General features: G+C 40.5%; 1 protein-coding gene and 1 long non-coding RNA gene across 2 annotated transcripts; both read right to left on the reverse strand.

The window, feature by feature from the left end:
- Positions 1–248: 248 nt before the first annotated feature.
- LOC104946200 (uncharacterized protein DDB_G0271670-like) lies at positions 249–10,692 on the reverse strand (the record flags this gene model as incomplete). Its single annotated transcript, XM_010771977.1, has 6 exons — positions 10,498–10,692; positions 9,462–9,588; positions 6,655–6,695; positions 5,004–5,796; positions 3,534–4,079; positions 249–408 (listed from the first exon to the last, which is right to left on the reverse strand). Coding segments are annotated over exons 2-6 (1,610 nt in total), but the record flags the coding sequence as incomplete, so codon positions are not given.
- A 290-nt stretch (positions 10,693–10,982) lies between these two features.
- LOC104946198 (uncharacterized) lies at positions 10,983–11,503 on the reverse strand. The gene is made up of 3 exons (XR_798412.1): positions 11,486–11,503; positions 11,122–11,124; positions 10,983–11,070 (listed from the first exon to the last, which is right to left on the reverse strand). It is a non-coding gene; the product is annotated as an uncharacterized lncRNA (long non-coding RNA).
- Between the last annotated feature and the right edge of the window lie 726 nt (positions 11,504–12,229).

Genomic DNA, 12,229 nt, shown 5'->3' on the forward strand with positions numbered 1-12,229 from the left:
GGGAAAGTACTGCGGTGTGAACGTGCCTATTGAGTTCTTTTTAACCAAATCTCTCTCAGAGGGGCGTGGGGAGGGGCTCCTTATTTTCATCTAAAGTAACAGACAGAGAATCAGCACTTTGGAAACAGGGATGATTATGGGTAATGCTGCAATGATCTGTTTGGTGTTTCAGCCAATCAGAGACAGGCTCTGTATATATCTGAGACCTGTGATATATTGATGATGATAGGGGACCTTTAATATTTAACAGCATGCACAGCAGTACAGACCTCCAGTAGACGAGGATCCCGACGAGCACGATGAGCCCCAGGCCGGTCAGGGTGGAGATGACGGCCAGAGGAACCACAGCTTTCCTCTCTCGCTCCCGGACCGAACCCACTCTGGACTCATGGCTGCTGTTACTGGCTTCTGCGGCAAAATAATAAAAGTGGAAAGAAGACAAGTAAAACTATACTCAAGGGTGAATGAGAAAGTCAGAGGTATAAACATGTTGCATATGAGGACAAGCTGCTCTGGTCATAGAAATGTAGTTAATTGAAGCGGGCAGAGCCAATATGGCAGAGTCAATATGGGTATTTATTTGTATAAAATGTACTAAAAACTTGATTTTACTCCATTAAAAAAAATTGTAATTATAAGACGATATATTTAATAAGCCCATGAATGTACTTCTCTCTCCATAGCAGCGTGTCCTCATTGAACTCTTTGCACAACGCCAACATAAGAAAAGTAGCATGATCAATCAGACTCAAACACGACGTACAACCACTCTCACCCACTTTCCTACTGCACTCATCTCTTGAAGGAATCACAAAGGCTCTCTAATCAAAATCCATCACAGATCAAGCGAGAAACTGATTCATCAGGATTCAGGAGCTGGAGTCAATCAAGCATCGGCATCAATGTAACTTTGAATAACGTGAAAAGAAAAGCAGTCGGCAGAAGCTGACCTCACTGAGCCGATGCTTCTGAATCCTGCCTTTATCGCCCGACAACCAGTGAGGAAAACACTAGTGAGGGTTAACCTTGACTGTTTGCCAGAACGTACCTTTTCTGCACAATCGGACTCAGTTCAGCGGCTGTGAAAGGCGGGTCAGCGCTGTTCACGAGTTCAGAAAGAGCCTGTTGTGCGCTTTCTACGCTAAGAGTAAAAAACCCATTCACTCACTCATCCATGCAACAGTTTTTTTGTCTGCCTCTTAAAGAAACTCCTGGACACAGTGGTGGTGATAATGGGGAGGGAAGGGAAAGGAAAAGAAAGGTGCGGACAGGAGACGAGAAAGGTGATTTGTACAGAGGGTGAAGAGATGGAGAGAGTCAAAGAAGATCTGATAAGAATTAAAGACACGAAAACTTCCGACTGCAAAGATTTCCAACTAAATGTTTAACTTCCTAGTTCTGTTATTCTGTAAATCTGGCTATTATATGGTTACAATTTTGTGCAATAGCCTATATACAATCTCAACTCCTTAATATGTTCACTTTAAAATGCTGCTACTTACAATATTTTTAATCATGAATGTTTACTTTTTTTTATTTAAGTATGCTTGTCTCTTTATTTGATAATTGTATTGTTTGCATTTGCCTTGTGACGTGTCACTTTTGCTGTAGCTGTGGGACTGATAGAGGACTTCTGCTCCTGGTGCAAAGGTGTTACAATGGCCAGGCACATCTCCAGTAGCATTAACGCTCTGCAGATTCAGAAACGATGCAAAGATAGAAACACTAATGTGCCAAAACACGTGCCAATGAAGAAGCATCTTCACCAACCTGAGGAAACGTCACTGTATTGTAATGTAATGTTTGTCAATTGCCTGTAAAGAAGTTCTTTGATCGCAAGGTGTCATTTAAATAAAGGCTGATTGAATCATTGTGTAGTCAGAGACAGATGCTGTGAAAACTGGAAGAGCTCTGCTGCTCTCTGGTGGCTGTGTCGGATACTTTTTGGCTAAATAAAATGTCCCTGAGCTGTACATTGGATTTTGGACATCCCTTTGTGTACTTTAACACAACAGAGAGCTTACAGGATATTAGACGAGCGATTATGAAATTATTTAAATGTTCATTGGTACACAAATCATAAAAATATGAGAATTTTGCTTTTTTGCTGAGTTGGAATAAGTACTCAAATGATATACTTAAGTACAATTAGCAATACTACATTTTAAAAATACTCTGTTACAAGTAAAAGTACTGCATTTAGAATCGTACTAAAATAAAAGTTAAAAAATAATAATAATACAAATATATATGCGCATTAACAATACTTCAAGTAACAAAAGTAAAAGTACTCGGTATGCAGAAGGTCCCATTTAAGCTCTATATATTTTAGTTATTTTATTACTGGGTAGCTTAACCTATAATAATATATAATCATGAATGCTTTGATTGATAATTGGTATTAATAATCTACATCTGCAAGTAGCTAAAGCTTTAAAATAAATGTAGTGGAGTACAAATATAAAGTATTATAATGTGAAAATACTCGAGTAAAGTAATAGTACCTTTTTACTTCAGTAAGGTACAGTGCTCAAAGCGCTAAGCTCGATGAATTAGTGCTTTCTGAATCAACTTGTTAAAATAAATACAATTTAGGTTCACATTAACAAAGTGCCATCAAGACTTGATCCTCTCAATTTAAATACAATGTTTTAAACTACCTCAAAACTTTAAATAATGGAATTAGTAATAGTAGGGAATGTAGTGTTAATGAATGTAGACATGTACTGAAGGTGTTAATTTAAAAAAAAAAAAATTAACTTAAAAAATGATTATCTGCCAATTGTCAGTTTGTGTTCTGCATAAAAATCTTAGTTTATCTGGTTTTGAAGAAAAGGCATCACTCTCAGGGTAATACAAAGTAAGTCACAATTTCTTGATGGTTTTTGGTGATACTATTATTCAACCACGAGCTAAACCAACAATTAAAAAAAACACACCTAAAAATGATAGGTAAATTAATTTTAAAAAGCTAGAAAATACACAGAAAGACCGATAATTAAAATACAAAGAAAGGAACCAATTGTAACCCAAACTAATAACATCTAATTTATAATAAGAAATCAGTCTTGTAAATTAGTTGAGAAAGAAATCACTAAAAACATTGAAGACATGGTGACTTTTACTTCTTATTACTACAAGACTCGCCTTTTTTACGCATTTGCTTCTCATAGACCTGAGCTGGATACCAGACCTCTCACCAAATGCATGCTGGGAAATGCTGCACCGCTTCACAACCATAAGCAGAATTAGTGGTTAAGAAAATTGAGGTATGACTTGTACAAAAAAAACTGATGAAGATAGTGATGGTGGGTTAAAACAAGTTACTGCCTCCTGTTTGGTGACTGTAACGAGGGACCTTGCATGCATGACTTTTCTAGCTATCACAGAGAAAAATGAAATAAAAACGAAAGGTGGTTTTGTTGTTGACAGATGGTGGATTAGTCATCTTTCTGATGTCCAGCACTCTTCCTGGTCCCTTGGCATTTTGCAGGTGTAATGCAAGTGTTTTCCCCAATCGACGGCTTTTTTACCTGCGACTGGCTCCTCCTTCTCGGACTCTCTTTCTGTGTGCTCGGGGATACTGAAGTCTGAGGACGTCTCGTTGTCGTACAGGCTTTCACCCTGACCTGAGCCGCTCTCCTCCTCCCTGCCCAGCGACCAGGGTGACGTGGAGGTTACATCAGGAACGGTTGGTGTCGCTGAGCCTGCTACCTCCGTAGTGACAGCACTGCCACTCTCGCTATCAAAATAAAACGCAGAGGAGCGATCGTCCGAATCACCTGAGGACTGGCCGGACCCAGAGGTTGTTGGCGGAGCTGTGGTGCTAGTAACTTTGTTTGAATAAGTCAACGCGCTGTCTCCAGATCCCGAGGTTTGAACCCTGTCCCACTCCTGATCTAAGCCCTCCTGGGAGTAGGGGAACAGGGCCGAACCGGAGGCACTGCTGCTAATGTCTAAAGCCTGTCTTTCTTGGGTGGGGGTGAAGGGGGAGGCTGAGGGCGAGGAAGTTTGGGCAGAAGTTTGTAGGGGAGGGTTCTCGTCTGATGCGGAGAACCAGGAATCCCTGACGCCAGGGGCTGCAACAGAAATGGGCGGGTCACTATGGGTGATCTGGAAAAGGAGGGAGTGTGAAGAGGGCGATGACGGCGAGATATTGGAAACGAGAGGCTGATGTAAGGACACACCATCAGATCCCGCTACGGACGGAGAACGTAGAAGATCGTCTATACCAACACCAGAGGCTGAAGGGACAACTACGCTAGAGTAAAGGTCTAAGCTAGCAGACGCCCAGGCGGAGGACGGCAGGGGGACGTGAGGAGATGCATGCAACCAGGACGAGGACTCCGAAGGCTCCAGAGAACAGTCGCACTCCAAGTCCACGCCGCTAACTAACGGAAACCCATCACCGCTAACCTCGGGGAGAAAAGACTCTATCGCGCTCCCCTTGGCGTACCTTGCATCGTCAAACGCAACTGGGAAAGAGCGGGATGACCCCGGAGTTGTGCTGGAAAGGGTGAAGTCGCTAGAGAGGAAAACTGAAGGCTGAAGGGTGGGAGACAGAGAGAGTGTTGAGAGAGACGGATCCCAGGAGGATTTGGACGGTTCAGAGGCAACAGACGGATCCGGCAACGTTTGTAAAGGAGGGGTACCGCTAAAGACTGAAAGGTCACCTGAGGACTGCGTCAAAGAGGAAGACCCGGACAACAAATCACCATCGCTATCATTATCATCTAACCCAACACCAGGGTCAGTCACCCAACCAGACAGGGGCTGTGAGGGGTGAGGAAGGGCGGAAGCAGGGAGCATAGGGTTTGAAGGAAAAGCCGAATCTTTGCCAGACTGCGGAGCCGTGGCGGCATGCTGGGAGTCCGATGCAGACAACAAAGGCCAGGACGAGGAGGGAGGGTCATGCAGGCAGGTGGAGGGGTCCGCAGTGTCACATAGAGGGGAAGAGGAGGAGGAAGAGGAGGAGGTGGAAGGGAGGACAGAAGGACGCTCACCAGTGGACATCGGCTGTGTGGTCTGCAAGAGAACGCCACCCAACCCCACAGAGGTTGTCGTAGATGAAAAATGAGGCATTCCATGACTTGTGGTCCTACTTGGAACAGCTTCACCGGAAGAGGAAGGTCGAGAAGTTGACGTTTTGATCTCTGGAAGACTTCCGGGTCCAGCAGACATGGTGGTGGTTTCTTCATTTATGGGATGCCCCAGGCCTTGGTTGATCTTGACCCTGACGAAGGACGATGACGTTGTGCTGCTCATGTCACGGGTACGAGAACTCAGTGTGGTCGTGGTGGAGCTGAATGAAGAATGATCTTTACCACCTTTTGTCTTTGCACTTGTGGGTGTAGGAGTAGTGGTACTAACAACTATTTTGGATTCTTTTGGACTGATGCCTTCTAGAGCACCATTCGTGTTTGCATTGGGGTACAACGGAGTAGTGGAGGTGGCAATTAAGGTTTCCTTGGTGGAGTAAAAGGGAGCATTGCCACTAAAGTCAGCACTTCCCCTGGTTTTCGGGGGTGATGTGATCTCTAATGGACTTGTGGTGGTACTGCGATGTATGTTCTCTTCAGACTTGATTAGGACTCGACCATGCGAAGTGGATCTGACCGTGGGATCAGTTGTGGTTCTCCTCCGACCAGTTTCTGCTGTCGTGGTTCTGATGCCAGGGAGAGGTAAAACAGGAGATGGAGAAGTCGTGGTCTTTGGGGGGTTTGTAGGAATCCAGGCCAGATTGTAATCCTCAGTTGGGATAGGTTCATTCCAAGACAGATCGGGTTCGTAGATGCCCTGTTGGTGAAAAAAAAGGGATTATGGAAAGTCATTAATAACAGAGACAACAACATTTTAACTCCCAACTCGTCAAAAACAGCAGCTTGGTCGTGGCTCTTGGTTTAAAACTTCGAAGCTCTTGGTGCTTATCTATCGTCTCGGACAGCATGTTCATTCATTGTTGTTATAGGCAGCTGCATATATGAAAAAAAAAACATTACCCCAAAAAATTGCAACAAAAGGTTTCTTAACAGTTTTGTGTAGTATTAGGTGTCCCTAATAACATACTAAAAGTCTAAAAAAATCTTTCAAAAATGTTCAAGATTGCGTCCAAGATGGCCGAAAATTCCTTAAAATACCCTAACTCCTTCATAATTTATTCTACACAAGTAATATTTTTGGCTAAACCTACTGTATGTTTTGGGGGCCTAGAAATCCATTGGACTTGTCAAAGGGGATTTTCAAAATAAATGTCCGAGTTCATAGAAAAAGTAAAGTTTGGCATGTTTGGATTTTATTTGATTAAGTTGAATCAATTTGATTGATTGATTGCGGTTTTGACCAAAAAGGAGGTCCATTACCGTTTGCAACGTAACTGCTGTTAGCTAAGTACAGAGGTTTCGTTAAGGTCTCTGTTTCACGTGATAGGAACTGCGGTCTCCAGGGTTTGAATCCTGTATTTGCTTTATTAACATCTGTTACTTTGAGTTTCTAATAATGACACAGATGGGTTTACATTGGAGTTAGTTGATATGAATGAAGCATCTCTTACAGACGCTAAAGGGTGCGTCTCTGTTTGACGTGTTGGGAGTGAGACAGAGTTGAAAGTTAATTAATGATATGCAGTGTTTGATGAAAAATAAAAGGTTGTCTTACCTCTTCGTCAAATTCATTTAAATCCGGATCCATTTCATTTTCTGGAAAAAGGCACAGAGTGCATGATTAGTGACATAACACAAGTCTAAACAAGGACTAACGTAGCTCTTGTCAAACTCATAGAATACCACCTTTTATTCATTCCTATTTTGTTTTTAAAAATGTTCCTGAAGTATATTTACGTAAATGCTAAAATCAAACGTTTGAAAATGTATAAAAAACCAATGCAGAAAAGCAGAGACATATGACAAACGGTAAAAGCAATTAGAAAACATTGTGATGAGAACACCACGGAGAGGAGAAGGCAAATCCGTGGGACTCTGTATATCTTGATGTGTCAGTTTTTTGTTATTTTAAACCTAAAACTCTGTATAACTCCGGTATTGGAATATGAATGTGTTGATGTTGATGAATGGGTGAAATGACACAGGGAGAAAATGGAAAAGAGGGAAAGGTTTTGCACACCACTTCAAGCAATGTATTGGCTTTATAATAACCACAACACGACATGGGGACAAACACTTGCATGCAACAAATCCGACTTTCATGCGTGGATTCCCCCAAAGACACAACACAATAAACCTTGAACAAAAAGCATTTGCAATGAATCATCCGCACAGCACACAGGGGGTTGTGGCTCTTACCTGTCTGAGGCTAAGTCACACATCATGGAGACCAGATCAAACTGGTGTGTGAAGCATGAGGTGAGGTTTTACAAGTTTAATGAGGTGGACTTGATGGGAGGGGCTCAGGGTTTGAGGCTAAAAATCTACTTAAATTGATCAATGGAAAGCTCTTGTTGAGGTATATTTGGTAAATAAAATGAGGAAAAACTAATTCATAATTTTAGTTAATTTATTATTAGTTGATCAACAGAAATGGGCGACTCAAAAATCGCATCAAAAACACAAAAGATATATGCAAAAACATGCATGTTATCACTTACTAGTGATTGTATATTAGAATATTAGATGGATTTAGCAATAAACAATAATCTTCACTTGCGTTCGTAGATAGCTTGAAACAAACACATTAATGTAAAATGCTAAATATGAAATAACTAGCCAAAAATGTGTAGATTTCTGAAGCTGAATGCATGTAAATATAAAGTACTTTTCTATTGAATCATTTATTCATCAATTAATAATATCATAGAATAAATGTTCTGTTGATCAACTAATGTAAAATCGGCTAACAAGTACAGCTAAAGTTGTAGCTAGTGCTAATGTTATGCTAGCTGCGCTGGTGTAGCACTAAGCTAACGTGACAATCTCTATGACTGCTCTGAATTGGAAAACCCTTTATTAGCTGCCATAATGTAAGGTTTTATTGGTTACTACAAGACAGGACTTTCTTCAAAAATATGTAAACAGCTAAGATCGGGTGCTAACATTAGCTTAGTGTAAGCGTTAACTAAGCCGTCATGCTACATGAAAATCAGTCACGTAAATCTATGATATGTCGCAGAATATTACCCATTCATGCCAGCTGACACTGAAATAGGATGCAGGGTATTTTCTTTTCTTTGTGGAAAGACATATTAGTTTATTTAATGTAAAGTTCAGTGGAAATACAAAGTTACTACGATTATCAGTCCAAGCCATGTTACACAAAATGCTGCTGCACACATGCAAACATTTCTCTTACTGTGAGAGGCAGAGGGAGCGGACGCCACACAATGAAAACAAAACAAAAATGGCGAGTGTGGAAATGACCCCAAACCAAGCATGTTCTATCATCTTAGGAAATATATAAAGAAAGCATAATTAAGGGAGTACACAGAGAAACTTGTGAAACACATAGAAAGAGACGAGTCAAACAACAGCACTGCTTGTGCAGAAAAACACAGAATATAGAGCCCAGAGTGAAAGGCAGGGAGGGTGAAGAGTGAGATAAAGAGGAAGAAAAATACAATATATATCTAGTCGTGTCATTCAGGGTTCAGAGGGAGGGCGAGTGTGAGGATGGAAAGGTTTCTAAAAGAAAATGAATGTGGCTGGTGAAAAAACACATGACCAATATATGAAAACAAGAACAAATTCAAAAATTAAACGTGCTTCAAAACAAATACTAACCCTAATGAAGAAGCTTAGCTATTGGATTTGTTTACGCACAATTAATTAACTGTAGGTATATTTTTTCACTTTTGATTTTTTTTAAGTTCTCCCAAGTTTCCAAATTGCCTTTTTACTTTTTTTTTTTTATCATGAAATACATTTTATTTTATTTTAAAAGTGTGGAAGTGAAATAAAAATTTAAAAAATACTCAAGTCAAAATTATTAATTTTTCTAAAATTCCGGTTTAAAAAACAATAAACTAATTCAAACTATTTGACTTTTTAAGTCACAATGAAGCCACAATTATTAGATTGGAAAGCAGTAAGAAGACTGAAATTATGAGATTTTAAATAACATTTACCTACAACTACTTCATTTGAGTAAAAAAAGCAATCGAGCCAATGCCAGAAACTATACTATGACAAAGTAAGACAAATGTTGTCTTAATATTGAAATGCTTTTGTACGTACTTACTATTTTTAGAGTATAAGTCTCAAACCAAATTATGGCAAATTAAATCTATTCAAAATTACATTAGTTTTGATAATGTAGTTGTAAACACAAACATTTTAGTTAGCATCTAATACATTATACTAATTTTTTCCAATGTCCAAATAATTTGCTTGGAAGTCAAATAACTATTTATCCATATTAAGATTTAACTTCTGAAAAAATAATCGCAGTGAGAAATTATCTGTACAGTTGATCTGCCGAACTCTACGCTCGGTCTCGGGCACGGTCTCTCTTACCGGGGTCGTCTACGGGCATGGAGACGGTCAGCGTGTCGCTCACACGTCCGAACAGACCGTTGGTGCACATCGCCACCACCTGCACCACGTAGCTGGTGTTCGCTAGCAGGTCGCCCACTATCGCCCCCTGGTGGAGGGAGAAAGACAACAGCTTTGAAGAACCATTTTTACAGATCAGGTTTAGATGATGATTCATTTACATGTGTAAGAAATAATCAACATATTGTGCAGGAACTTTAAGGGACGCTGTTGTAGTGTGGCTTCGTGGACCAGATGTTGGAGACACATTGAACTTCCGGTTTTAGGATTATTATTGTTTTTAGCCAGTAGCATGTAGCTAATAGTATATGGTGTATGTGAATATAAGGAGAATGACGCGTGGAGTTACATACTAAACACACCGTCTCCAACTCTCACTTATTGACGCTGCATAACTACTATTATTATGTGTTTATGACCAATAAACACTGAATAATTGTGCTTTTTCTGGTGTTAACCATTTTACAGACCAAGTTTAGATGATTCATGTAAAAAAGCGATGTGTTCAATAATTGGAGAGCAGGGACTATTTACAAAGCTAAAGCTCTCAAATGTTTTTTCTTTGCTAGTTGGTTTGGTGTTAGCTAGCAGGTCTCCCAGTATCGCCCCCTGGTGGAGGGAGAAGGTAAGACAACAACTTTGAACAACCATTTTACAGACAATACCACCAGGTTTAGATTATTCATGTTCAAGTAAAAAAGTCATGTGTTCAATATTTAATATTTTTTGTTTTACTTTTGTGTATGCTCCATGACATCAAGTCAAATTCCTCGTACATGTCAACCTACCTGGTAATAAACCCTTTTCTGATTCTGAGGTGTTACTCTCATCTATGTGCTCAATAATTGGAGAGCAGAGACTGTTTATAAAGCTGTCAAATGTTTTTGGTTTTCTGTTATGCCAGTTATAGGCTTGGTTAGATCTGCTTTTTGGGGCTTGATAGAGTGAAGAAACTACTCTGAGACAATCCTCATTGATGATATTGACTCCCTCTCACCACGTCCTGGTCTCCGTCAGTCAGGTATATGAAGGGCGCTGCGTTCAGAGTGTTGTCCAGGCGGTAGCTGACGGAGTATTTCTCGATGCTGGCGTCATACACGGCCCTCGGACGTTCCCACGTCACCAGCAGGCTGCTCAGGTTGTGCGGCACCGCCTGGATGTTCTCCGGCTCAGAACTGCACACTGAAGGGAGAGGACACAGACGGGAAAATATTGTAAAAAATATAATTTTAAATTCCAAATGTTCAGAGGTGTAGAAGAACTATAAGTACATTCACTCAAGTAATGTAATAAACTCCACTAAATGTATTTAATACCTTTAGTTACTTCACAGATGTGGATGAATGATGTGAAATCTAATCAAGTGTTAAATCAGACTTTAGTTCCACCTGGAGTAAATCCACAAGCTACCCTGCAGTATACAAAGTCATTCAAACTAGCTGCACCTTTACCAGCTTTGAGAACACTTTCATGATCAATCATTATAAAACATATCATATCTATTATTCTGAAATGGACCAATCTGCACAATGACTACTTTTACTGTCTTTCACTATATTTAGATGAGAACCTATTTTGATGAGAACACTATTCTACTTTTACTGTCAACAGAGATTTCTACACTCTGGTACCAAGGATTCTGAGTACTGTCTACTTTTACTAAGTCACAAGACTTGTGTACTGTCTACTTTACTTAAGGAAAATCTGAGTACATCTACTTTTACTAAAGTACCAGATCTGAGTCTTCTACTTTTAACTAAAGTTACAAACCTGAGTACTTCTACTTTTTACTCAGTACACAGATGCTGACGTACTTCTACTTTTACTAAATGACAAGACATGAGTATTCTACTTTTACTGCAAGTACAAGACCTGAGTACTTCTACTTGTAATAAAGTACAAGGACCTGAGTATTTCGACTTTTACTAAAGTACAAGTACCGAGTGACTTCTACCTCTTACTCAAGTACAACGACCTCGAGTAACTTTCTACTTTTACTTAAGACAAGATCTCGAGTACTTCTACTTCACTCCAAGTACCAACATCTTGGTTTTATTTCCACGCATTCTTGTGTCAATACCTGCAAAAAACTGATAGGAAAAGAGACAATATTAAGGCCTGGTTTAACTGGTTAAAACTGAAATGGAAAATGGAAAAAGACGACAATCTCCAACGTGGCGTTTTGGCAGCATACAGTGCTGTATGCTGCCCCAAAACGCCACGTTGGAGATTTTCTCTTTTCCATTTGTTTTCTTCCGGAACCTGCATGACGTCATGCGTTCCCAGAACCAAAAAGTGGACCAATCCCCGGAGTTTGCTCCTCACACACAAGGATCCTTGGCGTCACTATAAACACCGCAGTGGGGAACCCTTTTAGCGTACATTCTCAACTACAGGGCTCCCATTGCTTGCATAAGCTCCCTGAACTCTGGTAAGAGACAGTTTGGGATGCGGAGAAATGCTCTCCGCAGAACCCACTCTCTACACGCGTTATACAACATTTCTTACCTCAATTATCAAGCCACATTATTGTTGTTGTCTTCAACGAGAGTTTCGCACTGTCTCGCTGTACGCCCGACCGAGAGAACCACACCAAGTAAGCCAGCTCACGAGCAAGCGAGCCTACGCACGTCCCGACCAATCAGAGCACACTGGGCTCACGAGGGATGGGGGCGGCAAGCTCCAACAAGGAACAGCCGTTTAGGACAGAGAAGCCAAAAATACACATA

This window comes from Notothenia coriiceps, unplaced genomic scaffold (assembly GCF_000735185.1).
Source record: "Notothenia coriiceps isolate Sejong01 unplaced genomic scaffold, NC01 NC01_scaffold00010737, whole genome shotgun sequence".
Lineage (NCBI taxonomy): Eukaryota > Metazoa > Chordata > Actinopteri > Perciformes > Nototheniidae > Notothenia > Notothenia coriiceps.